General features: G+C 40.6%; 2 protein-coding genes across 3 annotated transcripts in view; both read left to right on the top strand.

The window, feature by feature from the left end:
- LOC126963361 (10 kDa heat shock protein, mitochondrial) overlaps positions 1 to 15,646 on the top strand; it is a 328,484-nt gene that overhangs the window by 194,579 nt on the left and 118,259 nt on the right. The window lies entirely within an intron of this gene.
- MTPAP (mitochondrial poly(A) polymerase) overlaps positions 1 to 15,646 on the top strand; it is a 38,886-nt gene that overhangs the window by 1,375 nt on the left and 21,865 nt on the right. Inside the window, exons 2-4 of the mRNA XM_050805637.1 lie at positions 6,681 to 6,853; positions 7,891 to 8,115; positions 11,347 to 11,571. Coding sequence (XP_050661594.1) covers positions 6,681 to 6,853; positions 7,891 to 8,115; positions 11,347 to 11,571 — 623 coding nt within the window. The remainder of the gene's footprint in view (positions 1 to 6,680; positions 6,854 to 7,890; positions 8,116 to 11,346; positions 11,572 to 15,646) is intronic.

Genomic DNA, 15,646 nt, shown 5'->3' with positions numbered 1-15,646 from the left:
ACGGTAGCTTAAGTAGTTGAAGCTAAACTCAGCTATTCGGTGGCAAAAGTATAAAAAACCTACTTTTTTTTTTTTCTTTTCCGGGACGAAGTCTTCCTCTGTCACCCAGGCTGGAATGCAATCACAAGATCTGGGCTCTGCAACCTCGGCCTCCCGGGTTCAAGTGATTCTCCTGCCTCAGCCTCCCGAGTAGCTGGGATTACAGGCACGTGGCACCACGCCTGGCTAATTTTTGTGTTTTTAGTAGAGACAGGGTTTCACCATGCCAGCCAGGCTGATCTTGAACTCCAGTACTCGGGTGATCTGCCTGCCTTGACCTCCTGAAGTGCTGGGATTACAGGCGTGAGCCACCACACCCAGCCAGTAAAACCCACTTATAATTCCAAGGCTGTACTCTTCATTTACTGTAGCTTTGCTGTTTTTTTTTTTTTCTTTTTTAAGGAAATGTTTCATTTTGTATCATTAGAATAATATGACTAAATATTCAGGGATTCTTGCAGGAAATAACAAATAACAAAATGCTCATTTGGATGTCTTTACCATTTTAATAAAGGACAGGTAACTACACCTTATACTCACCTAGAAGCATGTAATTTTATAATTGGAAGGAAACTGAGAAATAATCCAGTTCAGTTTTTCATTCAGTGTGCAGATTCATTACCAAAACATTCCTAGTAACAGTTTATAGCAATAAGGAACATTGTTTCATAAATCAGTCAATTCCATTTTTGGTCAGGCTCTAATGGTTGAAAAATATTTATGGTGAGCTAAAATCTGTTAATTTCCCGTTTCCACATTGTTCAGTTTTGACATAGGTTTCGTGTGAGTAGTGGAAAGAGCTGTAGTAGAAAGAGAAAAAGAGTATGTAGTGTATTATTCAGGATTCTTTCTGATACAGGTAACAGAAAATAACTCAAAATAGCTTAAGTAGAAAAGGGAGACTATACCAATCTGTGTAACCAAACTCCGGAAAAAGACATATATTATACTTTAAGGTCAATTGGATTGACATGGTCAGTGTGAGGTATTTTCATTTTCCTTAGCTATTTTTGGTGGCCTTACAGTCTTGGGCTCTTCTACATGGGATTTTTTTTTTTTTTTTTTTTTTTTGAGACGGAGTCTCGCTCTGTAGCCCAGGCTGGGGTGCAGTGGCTGGATCTCCGCTCACTGCAAGCTCCGCCTCCCGGGTTCACGCCATTCTCCGGCCTCAGCCTCCCGAGTAGCTGGGACTACAGGCGCCCGCCACCTCGCCCGGCTAGTTTTTTGTATTTCTTAGTAGAGACGGGGTTTCACCGTGTTAGCCAGGATGGTCTCGATCTCCTGACCTCGTGATCCGCCCGTCTCGGCCTCCCAAAGTGCTGGGATTACAGGCTTGAGCCACCGCGCCCGGCCTCTACATGGGATGTTAATGGTGGGGGTGATGGTCACCAGCAGCTCCCCGTTCCCATGCTTGCAACTTCTGATTGATCACATGCCCACCCTTTGGATGAAGAGGAGGTGTCCAAAATAGTCTGATAATCCCTATCTCATGGGGCGGAGGGTAAGTGTGACAGTTCCACAACAACCACATAGAGTGGTTTTTTACTCGCAGGGGTGTGCTGTTACCAGAACTGTTACCTGAACAGGTTTAGCTGTTGTTTGGATGCCAGCAGCCAAACAAACAACAGCTAAACTGCAGGAGGCTACCCAGCTTATTAGGTGTTTGACTTTGGGCAGTTTTTTCACCTGTGGTGATACCTACCCTGTCTATCTTAAAAGGTTATTGTGCATTTCAGAAGAGTGACAGTGCTTGGAAAACTATTAAGAGAAGATGCTATGTATTATGTTTAAAGCCAGTGCTCAGCTCTCAGATTCTTATTATTTTTTTCCCAGACTGTAAATCCTCTTTTATTTGTAGTAACTGTATTAGAGTTTCTAGACTTTTTGTTATTCCTCTCTGGTTGCTGTCTGGCTTGTTAATATCTTTCATATCCATTACGTCCAGAGCAGAACATATACTCCATATGTTCTGATTAGTAAGTAGGCCTGATTAGTAAGTAGCAAAGAGGTGCTATTACCCCTTAAATTTGGATTTTTAAAAACATTTGTCATAATAAGGCCTGATGTTCTTTATATGAATTCATTCTCTTTCTATCCTCAATCCAGAAGTTAAGACATTCCTTTGATGCATCAAACTTTCAGGCCTCTTTTATAAAACTATGCTAGGTTAGTTTTTCCCCCATTATATGCATGCATCTTTATTTTGTTTTTAATTCTAAATACAGGATGGTATTCCGTCTTTTATTTTTATTTTTATTTTTATTTTGAGAAGGAGTCTCTCAGTAGCCCAGGCTAGAGTGCAGTGGTGCTATCTCGGCTCAGTGCAACCTCTGCCTCCAAGCGATAATCCCGTTGGGATTACAGGCGCGGTTACCACACTTGGCTTGTTTGTATTTTTAGTAGAGATGGGATTTCACCATGTTGGCCAGGCTGGTCTCGAACTTCTGACCTCAAGCGATCCACCCTCCCTGGCCTCCCAAAGTGCTGGGATTATAGGCATGAGCCACTGCACCTGGCCTATTCAGTCCTTTCTTAATGTTAGTTTGTGCTTACCATATTGTATTATCAAGAACATTGCACATTCAATCTGTGATAAAATATTAGCACTTACTAGTTCTTCATTTTAATTTGTTATAGATTTGATAAACCTTTGGTGAGGCAATAAATTACCTCAACTTTCTGTTCCCGCCTTCACAACTTTGTCATTGTGTCTACATCATTCTTAACCTACTGTTGTTTAAGGCTTTAGATTCTGCCTTTTTCATCTTCTCAAGCACAATGCTCCATTTTTTTAATGAAACTTTTCTGTCTCATTCTCAAATGTAATCCCTGCTCTTTGCTGGCAGTCCACCTGCAGGGACATATTTGCATAAATGTGCAGAGACATTGCATACAGATGACATTACAGTGTTGTTTATAATAGTGAAAAAGTGGTAAACCACCTAAATATTTATCAGTAGAGATTTGGCTAAACTATGATAAATACATATTTAAGAGTATGTAATTTTTAAAAGAAATAAAGTAAATATGTATCTTCTGATATGGGAAAATGTCCCCAGTATATTAAATATCTTACAACATGTTGCAGAATATATAGTAAGATTTCAGTTGTGTAAAAGATGTGTATCTATGGATACGAGCGTATATGTTTACATATACCTTGAAAATGTCTGAAAAGGTAAGTACCACAACTTAATGGTTGGCTGTTAGGGTAAGAGGACTGGGAGAGGATTTATGCTTCTACTTTAGAAAATTCTACACTGTTTGGGTTGGGCACCGTGGCTCACACTTGTAATCCCAGCTCTTTGGGAGGCCGAGGCAGGAGGATCACCTGAGGTCAGGAGTTCAAGATCAGCCGGGCCAACATAGTGAAACCCCTTCTCTACTAAAAATACAAAAATTAGCCTGGTGCAGTGGTATGTGCCTGTAATCCCAGCTACTCAGGAGGCTGAAGCAGGAGAATTGCTTGAACCCCAGAGGCAGAGATTGCGGTGAGCCGAGATCACACCACTGCACTCCAGCCTGGGCAACAGAGCGAGACTCTGTCTGAAAAATAAAAAATAAAAAGAAAAAAGAAAATTCTACACTGTTCGACTTTACTTTTGCATTAAGCAGTTGGACATCAGTTTAGACTCAGTAAAAAATGAGAGACAAGAGTGTGTAGGTGTCAGTCACAACTGAAAAAGTAGTAAGGTGGTCTAGGCAAAGCCTATAGCATAAGAGAAGGAAATAAGGACGACTTGGAGGAAGGACAGTTGGTAGACTGAGGTCTGATTGAAAAGAATAGCCTCTGTCCTCAATATGGAAAAAAGTATTTTTCCGTATTGTTAAATAAATATAACACTATGAATTACATTCTTTCATAGTTGTTAAAGTAAGGTAATACAGAGGTAGAAGAGATTCTGCCATGGAGAGTCAGAAGTCTTCACAGACCTGAGCAAGATTTGAAGGATGAATGGGAGTTTGCCAGACAGAAAATGAGAAGGTGGGCATTCCAACCAGAAGGAAGAAGACATAGATAATTCAGAGCATGTGATAGTATTGTGTGTGTATAGTACCATATGTGAAAAGTGCAACAGAAAGAAATGGTATAAGTGACATGAAAGAGGGGAGATGGGACATGGTGCAAGCACTTTATAGTCATACTATGGAGTTTAGATGTGATCTTAAAGGCAGTGGGGAAATCATTAAAGGATTTAAGCAGAGAAGCCAAAGAATAAGACTTAAAAAAAAAAAAAGACCATTTTATAAAGAACACTTTGGCAGTTATGTGGAGGATAGCTTGAGAAAAACAAAACTGGAGTGAATGAGACTAGTTTGGGAGTCAGATTATTGTGATACAGGCCTGAAATAAGAGATTGATGTTAAAGAATTGTCATTGGGAGTGGAGGCGAAGGCGCATAGTTAAAAGCTGTATTTTCAGGCTTGGTGTGGTGGTGTCACGCCTGTAATTTCAGCACTTTGGGAGTCCAAGGAGGACTTGCTTGAGGTCAAGAGTTCAAGACCAGCCTGACCAACATGGGGAAACCCCGTCTCTACTAAACATACAAAAATTAGCTGGGCGTGGTGGCGCATGCCTGTAATCCCAGCTACTGGGGAGGTTGAGGCACGAGAATCACTTGAACCTGGGAGGCAGAGATTGCAGTGAGCCGGGAGTGTGCCACTGCACTCCAGCCTGAGTGACAGAGGGAGACCTTGTCTCTTTAAAAAAAAAAATAATAAGATAGTGGGCTTGGAGTATTTCCTTGATCCATCAGTTTCATAGCCTTTTTGAAGAAAATGAGACTAAAAGTTTCTGCTGATTTCTATCCATCATTTACATTTTCTGTTCTATTTAATTTCTTTGGAATTTTAAGGGTTTTGTTGTTGTTGTTGTTGTTGTTGTTGTTTTAAGATAGAGTCTCCCTCTGTCACCCAGCCTGGAGTGCAATGGTGCAATCCCGGCTCACTGCAACCTCACGGGTTCAAGTGATTCTCCTGTCGCAGCCTCCCAAGTAGCTGGGACTACAGGCACACGCCACCACGCCTGGCTAATTTGGCCAGGCTGGTCTGAACTCACGACCTCAGGGGATCCGCCTACCTCGACCTCCCAAAGTGCTGTGATTACAGGCGTGAGCCACCGCGTCTGGCCTTGTTAAGGGTATTGATATCAGACTTGGTGGTTTATGATCTCTAGAGTCTACCATTCCAGACTTTTTAAAGAAACACCTTAAACTACTTAACTGGAAGTTAAAATCTTGGGGGAATTTAGTTGTTAACATTCAGGTTTGCGCTTTAATACTCTCTTAGAACTTGAATAATTTTTTTCTCTCTATGCTTAGTTCATTTGTTGGCCTTCCCATCATGGCTAGTGGGTTATTAATATTTAATTCTTGACTGTCACAATTCTTGTCTTGATTCCCTGTGATTGTAAAACTCCTAGCCTCTTTCTTTCGTTAGTGAAATTATCAATGAGCTCTTCATGGGCAGCAGCTAGGTTTTAAATTCTTTGATTTCCCTGATACAGAGCACATGATAGTTGGTAACTCATTGTTAATTGTTTGAGCCAGATCGAGACCCTTGAGAACGAAAAGCGCCTTAATAGCTTACTTCAAAACACCAAATTTCCAAGCTCATTGTCTCGTTACAATCAGCCTTGTAATAATTTCTTTTAGTCTTTGGAATGTTACAATTTGCACAATTTTGTATGTGCTTATTTGTGTAAGTATTAAATAAGTGATTTTACTTTCCCAGTTTTGTTTTTAAAGTTTTGTGGAACTCCGTTTTCAGCACTTTGCATCAAGCGTAGTAAATCAAAACAGAGAAAGTGGGCAGTTTTAATAGTAGTCATGGGAGAGTAGCCAAATGAACACTGAAAGTGCAGTAATTCCACCTCATCTGTGTTTCCATTGTCCAAGTTTCAGTTCCTCACAGTCAACCGTGGTCCACAAATAGGTGAACACAGTACGATATGATATTTTGAGAGAGGGAGACCACATTCATATAACTTTTATTACAGTGTATTGTTAGAATTGTTCTATTTCATTATTAGTTGTTGTTAATCTCTCTCTCTCTCTCTCTCTTTTTTGAGACAGAGTCTTGCTCTGTTGCCCAGGCTGGAGTGCAGTGATGCAATCTCGGCTCACTGCAATGTCGGCCACCTGGTTTCAAGTGATTCTTCTGTCTCAGCCTCCCAAGTAGCTGGGACTACAGGCGTGCGCCACCATGCCCGGCTAATTTTTGTGTCTTTAGTACAGATGAGGTTTCACCATGTTGGCCAGGCTGATCTTGAACTGCTGACCTCAGGTGATCCACCCACCTCAGCCTCCCAAAGTTCTGGTATTACAGGCATGAGCCACCAAGCCTGGCCCATTGTTATTAATCGCTTACTGTGCCTAATTTATATATAGGATAAAACATTGTATATATAGGGCTTTGTAATATCCAAGGTTTTAGGTATTTACGGGCATCTTGGGACATAACCCCTGTGGGTAATGGGGGGACTACTGTAGTATAGTTTAACCCTTATAAAGGAAGAGAAAAAGAATAGATTAGGTGAAGTTGGTTTTAGTCCTATATAAAGTCTTTAAAACACCTTATCAAAATATTTTAAAAATTTTATGTGTGTGCGTGTGGTGGAAATGTTTTTGTCTCATTCATAGGCTTTGAAGACAAGATTCCTAGAAAGAGATTCTCTGAGATGCAAAATGAAAGACGAGAACAGGCACAGCGGACTGTTTTAATACGTTGTCCAGAGAAAATCAGTGAAAAGAAGTTTCTTAAATATTTATCCCAACATGGACCTATTAATAATCATTTCTTCTATGAAAGCTTTGTAAGTATTTGAAAAACAATCTAACTTAACGTTTATGCTTTTCAAGGGTGGAGGTCTCCATTAGTTGTTCTTTGCTGTTGCCTTTTGCAATATGATAGTTAGGTTCTCTTTGATATACTGCACCTTCCTTATCTGGATTTCTTTAATGAGTTTTGTTTTCCATATGAGACTACAAATTCTTATAGCAGTATTTTAGGATTATAAGTCATTTATGACTGATTTCATTATTTGGATGCTTAATTTTAAGAGATGGGGTCCAACTCTGTTGCCTGTGCTGCAGTGTGGTGGCTGTTGGCAGGTAGGATCATAGTGCACTACAGCCTTGACTCCTAGGCTCAGGTGATCCTCCTGCCTCTGGAGTAGCTGGGACTACAGTCCTGCACCTCCACGCCCAGCTTGAATACTTTAGAGAGTCCCTTTAACTTGCAGATGAAGGCCAGTGGGAGGGGATCTTTGTTTTGCCTTTGGGTTTTTCTGCTTCATTCTTTTCAGTCTCTTCAGCTTCTCTTAACTAACATTGTTTTAAGGTTCCTTTTCTTTTTTTTCTTTTTTTTTTTTTTTTTTTTTTTTTTTTGAGATAGAGTCACTCTGTCGTCCATGCTGGAGTGCAGTGGCATGATCTCGGGTCATTGCAACCTCTGCCTTCTGGGTTCAAGCGATTCTTCTGCCTCAGCCTCCCAATTAGCTGGACTTACAGATACCTGCCACTACTTCTAGCTAATTTTTGTATTTTTAGTAGAGGCAGGATTTCACCATGTTGGCCAGGCTGGTCTCGAACTGCTGACCTCAGGTAATCTGCCCACCTCTACCTCCCAAAGTGCTGGAATTACAGGTGTGAGCCACTGTGCCCGGCCCAGTGTTCCTTTTCTTAATCTACTTAAATTGAGTAAAACCAATGCTGTGTTAGAATCATATCATTTGTAAATTTTAAAAACTTGATATTTTGTAGCATTATAATTGTTTTAAAATATGAGCTAAAATAGTATGTTAGATATATTGTGAAATGTGTTCTGTTTTTTCTTATGTTTTTGGTATAGGGTCTCTATGCTGTTGTAGAATTTTGCCGAAAGGAAAGTGTAGGTTCACTGCAAAATGGAACTCGTACTCCAAGCATGGCCATGGAGACTGCAATTCCATTCAGATCACGTTTCCTCAGTCTGAAGTTGAAAAACCAGACTTCTGAACAGTCATGCATACAGTCGAGTGATCAGTTGCCACCTTCAAACAGGAAGCTCTGTGAATTACTTTGTTATGCAGAAAGTGTAAGTTTTTAGGTATACTTCAACTTTGAGAAATACGCATTTTTTTTAATGAACAGTAAAGATTCCTATAAAATATTCAAGCTACATTATTGTTTAATGGGTATAGATCTTCAGTTTTACAAGGTGAAAAGAGTTACGGAGATGAATTGTGGTGGTGGATGCATAATGAGATGAAAGAGTTTTTCTATTTCTAGCTTTCTAAGAATGTCATCATGCTCAACACATTGAGTAGATATTGAGTTTTGACATTTGAGATTATCTTGATGACTGGCATATAATCTTGCAATTATATATGGTTTTTCTCCTGATGTCTTTTCTTTCCCCTCCTAATGTCTTAATGTAGTGAATTGTAGATTCACTGTAGATTTCCTCATGTCAAGTCATTCTTGCAGTCACAGAATAAACCCTATTTAGTCAAGGTGTATTTAAAAAAATGCATTATTACATTTGTTGTGCTAATATTTTTATTACAATTTTAGTATTTCTATAAATAAATGGGATTGTATTTAAAAAATTCAAACTGCAGGATATGTTGAATGAAAAGTGATAATAATCCTTGTCTGCTCCTTCCCCGCCATGCCCCATTTGTACTCACAGGTAACCACGTTCTTCTGAAGTTTTGGGCCTTTTGAACAATTTAGGTTTTCTTTCTGTTTCCAGCATAATGACATAAAATTGTACATGGTTTTCTGTCAATTTTAAAATGTCTTCTTTCTGATTCTCTCTCTCTCTCTCTTTTTTATTTTGAGACGGAGTCTCCCTCTGTTGCCCAGGCTAGAGTGCAGTGGCGTGATCTTGGCTCACTGCAACCTCCTCCCCGGTTCAAGCAGTTCTCATGCTTCAGCCACCCGAGTAGCTGGGACTATAGGCACGCACCACCATGCCCAGCTAACTTTTGTATTTTTAGCAGTGACGGGGTTTCACCACTTTGGCCATGCTGGTCTCGAACTCCTGACCTCAGGTGATCTGCCCACTTTGGCCTCCCAAAGTGCTAGGATTATAGGCGTGAACCAGCATGCCAGGCCCAAGATTCTGTCTCTTTTCTCTGTTCAAATATTGTTTGTATTTGTCTTGGTAGTTTTTTTTGTTTGTTTTTTGTTTTTGTTTTTTTAGACAGACTCTTGGTTTGTCGCCCAGGCTGGAGTGCAGTGGCGCGATCTCAGCTCACTTCAAGCTCTGCCTCCCAGGTTCACGCCATTCTCCTGCCTCAGCTTCCTGAGTAGCTGGGACTACAGGTGCCTGCCACCATGCCTGGCTAATTTTTTGTATTTTTAGTAGAGACGGGATTGCACTGTGTTAGCCAGGATGGTCTCGATATCCTGACCTTTTGATCCACCCGCTGTGGCCTCCCAAAGTGCTGGGATTACAGGCATGAGCCACCGCACCCCACCTGTCTTGGTGTTTCTTACTCAGACTTGCCAGACCTTGCTAGTTGCTAGTTGATTCTTTCCAAAGAATCAACTCATGGCTTTATTGATCAAAATACTATTTTCAAGGTTTACTTTTCTAATAAGAAAATTTTTGCTTCTAGTCTATTTCTCTATTATTATTATTATTATTATTATTATTTTGAGACAGAGTTTCGCTGTTGTTGCCCAGGCTGCAGTGCAGTGGCGTGATCTTGGCTCACGGCAACCTCCACCTCCCAGGTTCAAGCGATTCTCTTGCCTCAGCCTTCCAAGTAGCAGGGATTACAAGCATGCGCCACCACACCTGGCTAATTTTTTGTATTTTTAGTAGATTCGGGGTTTCACCATGTTGGCCAGGCTGGTCTCGAACTTCTGATCTCATGTGATCTGCCTGCCTTGGCCTCCCAAAGTGCTGAGATTATAGGCATGAGCCACCAAGCCTGGCCTCTTTTATTATTTTTGAGTTGAATGCTTAGGTCAGTTATTTTATTTTGTTTTGTTTTGTTTTGTTTTATTTTATTTTATTTTGTTTTATTTTATTTTATTTGATACGGTGTCTTGCTCTGTTGCCCAGGCTGGAGTGCAGTGGTGCAATCTCAGCTCACTGTAGCCTCAAACTCCTGGACTCGAGTGACCCTCCCACCTCAGCCTCCTGAGTAGTTGGGACTATAGATGCATTCCACCATGCCCAGCTAGTTTTTGAATTTTTTTTGGTAGAGTCAGGGTTTCATCATGTTTCCCAGGCTGGTCTCAAACTCCTGAGCTCAAGCAATCCTCCCACCTTGGCCTCCCAATGGATTATAGATGTGAGCCACTGTGCCCAGCCAGTTGATATTTTCAATGTTGGTTTCAAGTAAGAGCATTTGAAGCTTTTTTTCACTTCAGATACTCCAGTACACAGTTTCAGTATGTGATCATTTTAATGCCAGTCTTCTAGTGGATAGACAGGATTGTTATTCTGAGAAACTGAGAGGTCTTGGGCCTTCATTACTTGAGTAGTTCTAGTTTTTCTTGCCTTTTAACATTGATCTTTCATCCCCTTGGGTTTAAAATGTCTAACATGTGGTTTTAACCTCTTCTGGAGTACTTTACTACTTTCATTTTCTTAAAACAATACTTTATACTCATTGCTTACAAAGTTTTAATTCTAGCCAACTTTTATTTTGCTAGTGGCATTCCTCAGAGCTTTTTAAAAATTTTAAAATATTATATAATTTCTTTAATGAAATAGAGATGAGATCCTGCTGTGTTGCTCAGGCTAGTCTCAAACTCATGGCCTCCTGTGATCCGCCTCAGCCTCCCAAAGTATTGGGATTACAGGCATGAGCCACTGCGCCTGGCATCCTCGGTGGTTTTTTAAGAGTATTTTTTTTAATCCACTTTTAAGACTGAAGAAGAAAATGTTGCATATTTCTATTTTTTTTGAGACAGAGTCTTGCTGTTGTTGCCCAGGCTAGAGTGCAATGGTGCGTTCTTGGCTCACCGCAACCTCTGCCTTCTGGGTTCAAGCGATTCTCCTGCCTCAGCCTCCTGAGTAGCTGGGATTACAGGCATGTGCCACCACACCTGGCTAATTTTGTATTTTTAGTAGAGATTGGGTTTCTCCATGTTGGTCAGGCTGGTCGCGAACTTCCAGCCTCAGGTGATCCACCAGCCTCAGCCTCCCAAAGTGCTGGGGTTACAGGTGTGAGCCACCGCACCAGGCTCTGCATATTTCTAAGTTAGGTCTCCAAAGCCACCAAATCTTTCAAAGTAAAATGGTAGCTCTTTTATATGACCTGTACTTTTTCTCTATTTTGTTGGTTTTGTTTCGGCTAGCTAGATAGACGATCAGCTGAACACTCTCTTGAAGGAGTTCCAGCTAACAGAGGAGAACACTAAGCTCCGATATCTCACCTGTTCTCTCATTGAAGACATAGCCGCTGCATATTTTCCGGACTGCGTAGTCAGACCCTTTGGCTCCTCAGTCAATACTTTTGGGAAGTTAGGATGTGATTTGGACATGTTTTTGGATCTAGATGAAACCCGAAACCTCAGCACTCACAAGGTAAATCTATTTCTCTTGACCACTATAATCATTTAAAGTTAAGAAAGTAGAAAAAGAAAAATCTTTGAACTTAATAAAACTGTTGATTTCTAAACTTATTAAACATTGTGGTTAAAGAATAAGGTATATTTGTTATTGATTCTTTGGAATTGTAAAGTCTTTCTTTGTATTGTTCTATGTGATCATTTTTGTGAATATTCTGTACGTATGCAGGCAGAGAGTTAATTCTTTTCAAGGGTTCAGAAAATTTTCAGTTAGGTCAAAGTTGCCTATTTTGTTATTCAAATTATGTATCTTAACTAATTTTTTCTTTTTAACCTCGTTATCTAGTTACTGAGATGTTTTTACATCTCATGATTCTTGGTTTTGTTAATTTCTTTTTAAAATTCTTTTGATTTTTGTTTTATCCAAAGGGTATATTAGCTACATATAGGTACATGATTATTATATTTCCTTATTGGACTGTTTTGTTGTATCCCTCACACCTGCTTTTTTCATTTCTATAAATGCTTTTGTCTTAAGTTCTATTTTATTTGTTAATATGGCCGCTTGATATTTGTCTCACATCTTCTGTTTCTTTATTTTCAGCCTTTATATATGTTATTTTAGTTTGGGCGTATCTCTTATAAATAGCAGTATGCTTTTACTCCAGTCTATCAGTCTTTGAGTTCAATATGTTTATTGTTACTACTGATCATTCTTAGACTAATTTCTCCTGTTTTATTTTTTATTTCCTATTTTCTGTGCTTTTGCTTTTCACTGTTTTTCTTTTTTTTCTGAGGCGGAGTCTAGCTCTGTTGCCTAGGCTGGAGTGCAGTGGTGTAATGTGGGCTCACTGCAACCTCCGCCTCCCAGGTTCAAGTGATTGTCCTGCCTCAACCTCCTGAGTAGCTGGGATTACAGGTGCTTGCTACCACACCCAGCTGATTTTTGTAGTTTTTTAGTAGAGATGGGGTTTTACGTCCTTGGTCAGGTTGGTTTCAAACTTCTGACCTCAGGTGATCTACCCCCCTTGGCCTCCTAAAGTGCTGGGATTGCAGGCATGAGCCACCATGCCCAGCAACTTTTCACTTTCTTTCTTTCTTTTATTAGATTACTCCTACTTTATTCCTGTACTTCCTTCTTACCCCTTTTTTTTCTCTTGCAAGTTTGGATATTATTTCTTCCATTTATGTTCTCTTTAGCATGCATGTCTAATGGTAAAAGTAACCAGTATCTCTTCCATCCTCCCAAACGATATAAAGGATGCCTTAATTTAATTACACTGTTGAAAAAGCTATTTATTTTTATTTTATTTTATTGTTTTTTATTATTATACTTTAAGTTCTAGGGTACATGTGCACAACGTGCAGGTTTGTTACATATGTATACGTGTGCCATGTTGGTGTGCTGCACCCATTAACTCATCATTTACATTAGGTACGTCTCCTAATGCTATCCCTCCCACCTCCCTCCACTGCACAACAGGCCCCGGTGTGTGATGTTCCTCTTCCTGTGTCCAAGTGTTCTCATTGTTTTAATTCCCACCTATGAGTGAGAACATGTGGTGTTTGGTTTTCTGTCCTTGCAATAGTTTGCTGAGAATGATGGTTTCCAGCTTCATCCATGTCCCTACAAAGGACATGAACTCATCCTATTTTTATTTTTATTTTTTTGTTGGAGACGGAGTCTCTTGCTCTGTTGCCCAGGCTGGAATACAGTGACATGATTTCAGCACACTGCAACTTCCGCCTCCCGGGTTCAAACAATTCTCCTGTCTCAGCCTCCCAAGTAGCTGGGACTGCAGGCAGATCCCACCATGCCTGGCTAATTTTTGTGTTTTAGTAGAGACAGGGATTCACCGTATTGGTCAGGCTGCTCTTGAACTCCTGACCTCAGGTGATCCACCCACCTCAGCCTCCCAAAGTGCTGGGATTATAGGTGTGACTCACCACACCCAGCCAAGGCTATGTGTTTTTATACAATGTTTATTTTCTATGGCTCTATCTTTCCTTACATCTTTCAAACTAGTAATGGACATCAGTCTTTATGTGGATGTCCAGTTGATACTTCAAACAATGTTTTGAAACAGCTTATGTTCATCTTCCTACAAATGTGCTAAGTTCTTATAACAGTTCTGTATGTTTCACATGTTAATTAGTGGCGTTTTAGCTTTGCTAACCATCTTTTAATTCTGCTTCTAAGTTGTTATCTTTTGTATTCATAAATTCACAGTCCCTTATAAACTCTCACTTAGATTATTATAACTACATTCTGTTTCCACTTATTCCTTGTGTCATGCCTTGGTATTTCAACCTTCAGTCTTTGTTGGAGTTACCTTCACTCACAGTTTGAATTTTCCCACAAACTTAGAATGCTTCTTTTCTTTAGCATAGTATTGAAATCCTCTGTCTCTTAATTAATTTTAGTCATCATTTCTCATTATATATTGTTACATAGCCAATTTTCCAACCACATTGTTTTTGTTTTTCTTTTTTTTTTTTGAGACAGAGTCTCGCTATGTCGCCCAGGGTGGAGTGCAGTGGCCGGATCTCAGCTCACTGCAAGCTCTGCCTCCCGGGTTTTTACGCCATTCTCCTGCCTCAGCCTCCCGAGTAGCCGGGACTACAGGCGCCCACCACCTCGCCCGGCTAGTTTTTTGTATTTTTTAGTAGAGACGGGGTTTCACCGTGTTAGCCAGGATGGTCTCGAACTCCTGACCTCGTGATCCGCCTGTCTCGGCCTCCCAAAGTGCTGGGATTACAGGCTTGAGCCACCGCGCCCGGCCTGTTTTTCTTTTTTTGAGACAGAGCTTTGTTCTGTCACCCAGGCTGGAGTGCAGTGGCATGATCTTGGCCCACTGCAATCTCTGTCTCCTGGGTTCAAGCAGTTCTCCTGCCTCAGCCTCATGTGTAGCTGGTGGGCATGCGCCACCACTCCCAGCTAATTTTTGTATTTTTAATAGAGATGGGGTATCGCCATGTTGGCCAGGCTGGTCCGGAACTCCTGACTTCAGGTGATCCACACACTTCGGCCTCCCAAAGTGCTGGGATTACAGGCTTGAGCCACCATGCCCGGCCCCAACCACATTGTTTAATTAACATTTCCAGTAATAGAAGGCACTTGTAAATATCGTAATGATCAAACAGTTGTTCTGTGCCTTCACTCAAGAGTGCACCTTCCCTCCATTCCCCAAGTGTCATTCTTAACACAGCTTTCAAGGTCTGGTTCTAATTCTACCTTCTTGAAACCACCCTTGATTTTTTTCTCCACTCTACCCAAAAGTAATCACTCCTTTTTTGTAGTATCTTGCTGGTATTTCTATCTGTCTTCAAATTTCTTCTGTCATGTTTAGTGAGTAGCTGATGTGTATGTCTCCCGCTATATCATAAACTTGGGCAGATAGGAATCATGTCTGTTCATATACTTATTCCACAGTACTGTGTACTTAATTTGCTCACCATATGCTTATTGAATTGAAACTAGCCAGGAGTGGGAAAGAGATAAAAATTAAATGGGTCAGTTTTATTATTATTATTATTATTACTATTTTGAGATATCTTTTTCGCCCAGGCTAGAGTGCAATGGCATGATCTCAGCTCGCTGCAACCTCTACCTCCTGGGCTCAAGCAATTCTCCTGCCTCACCCTCCTGAGTAATTGGAACTACAGGCTTACACCGCTGCTCCCAGCTAATTTTTTTTAGAGATAGTGTTTCACCATGTTGCCCAGGGTGGTCTCGAACTCCTGAGTTCAGGTGATCCACCCACCTTGGCCTCCCCAAGTGCTGGGATCACAGGGATTATAGGCGTGAGCCACCGCACCCGGCCTGGATCAGATTAAGACTAACATGTACTTGAAAATGTATTAAGTTCCTGGCAGGGGCACTTCAATTACGTTAGGCTGTCTTAAATAAAGGACTAACTGAATAATCAAGGAGCATAACAGTGTGTTGTAATGGTTTAAAAAGCCTGGGTTCTGGCACCAAGCTGCAGAATTTTAATTCTACTTACTAGTAATGTGATCCCGGGTAAGCTATTTACCTTCTCTCTGCCTCAATTGTCCTAACTATAAAATTGGAATGGTGTTATAGCACA

The sequence above is a fragment of the Macaca thibetana genome, chromosome 9 (genome assembly GCF_024542745.1).
Source record: "Macaca thibetana thibetana isolate TM-01 chromosome 9, ASM2454274v1, whole genome shotgun sequence".
In the NCBI taxonomy this organism is placed as follows: Eukaryota; Metazoa; Chordata; class Mammalia; order Primates; family Cercopithecidae; genus Macaca; species Macaca thibetana.
This window is presented reverse-complemented; position numbering and strand designations above follow the sequence as displayed.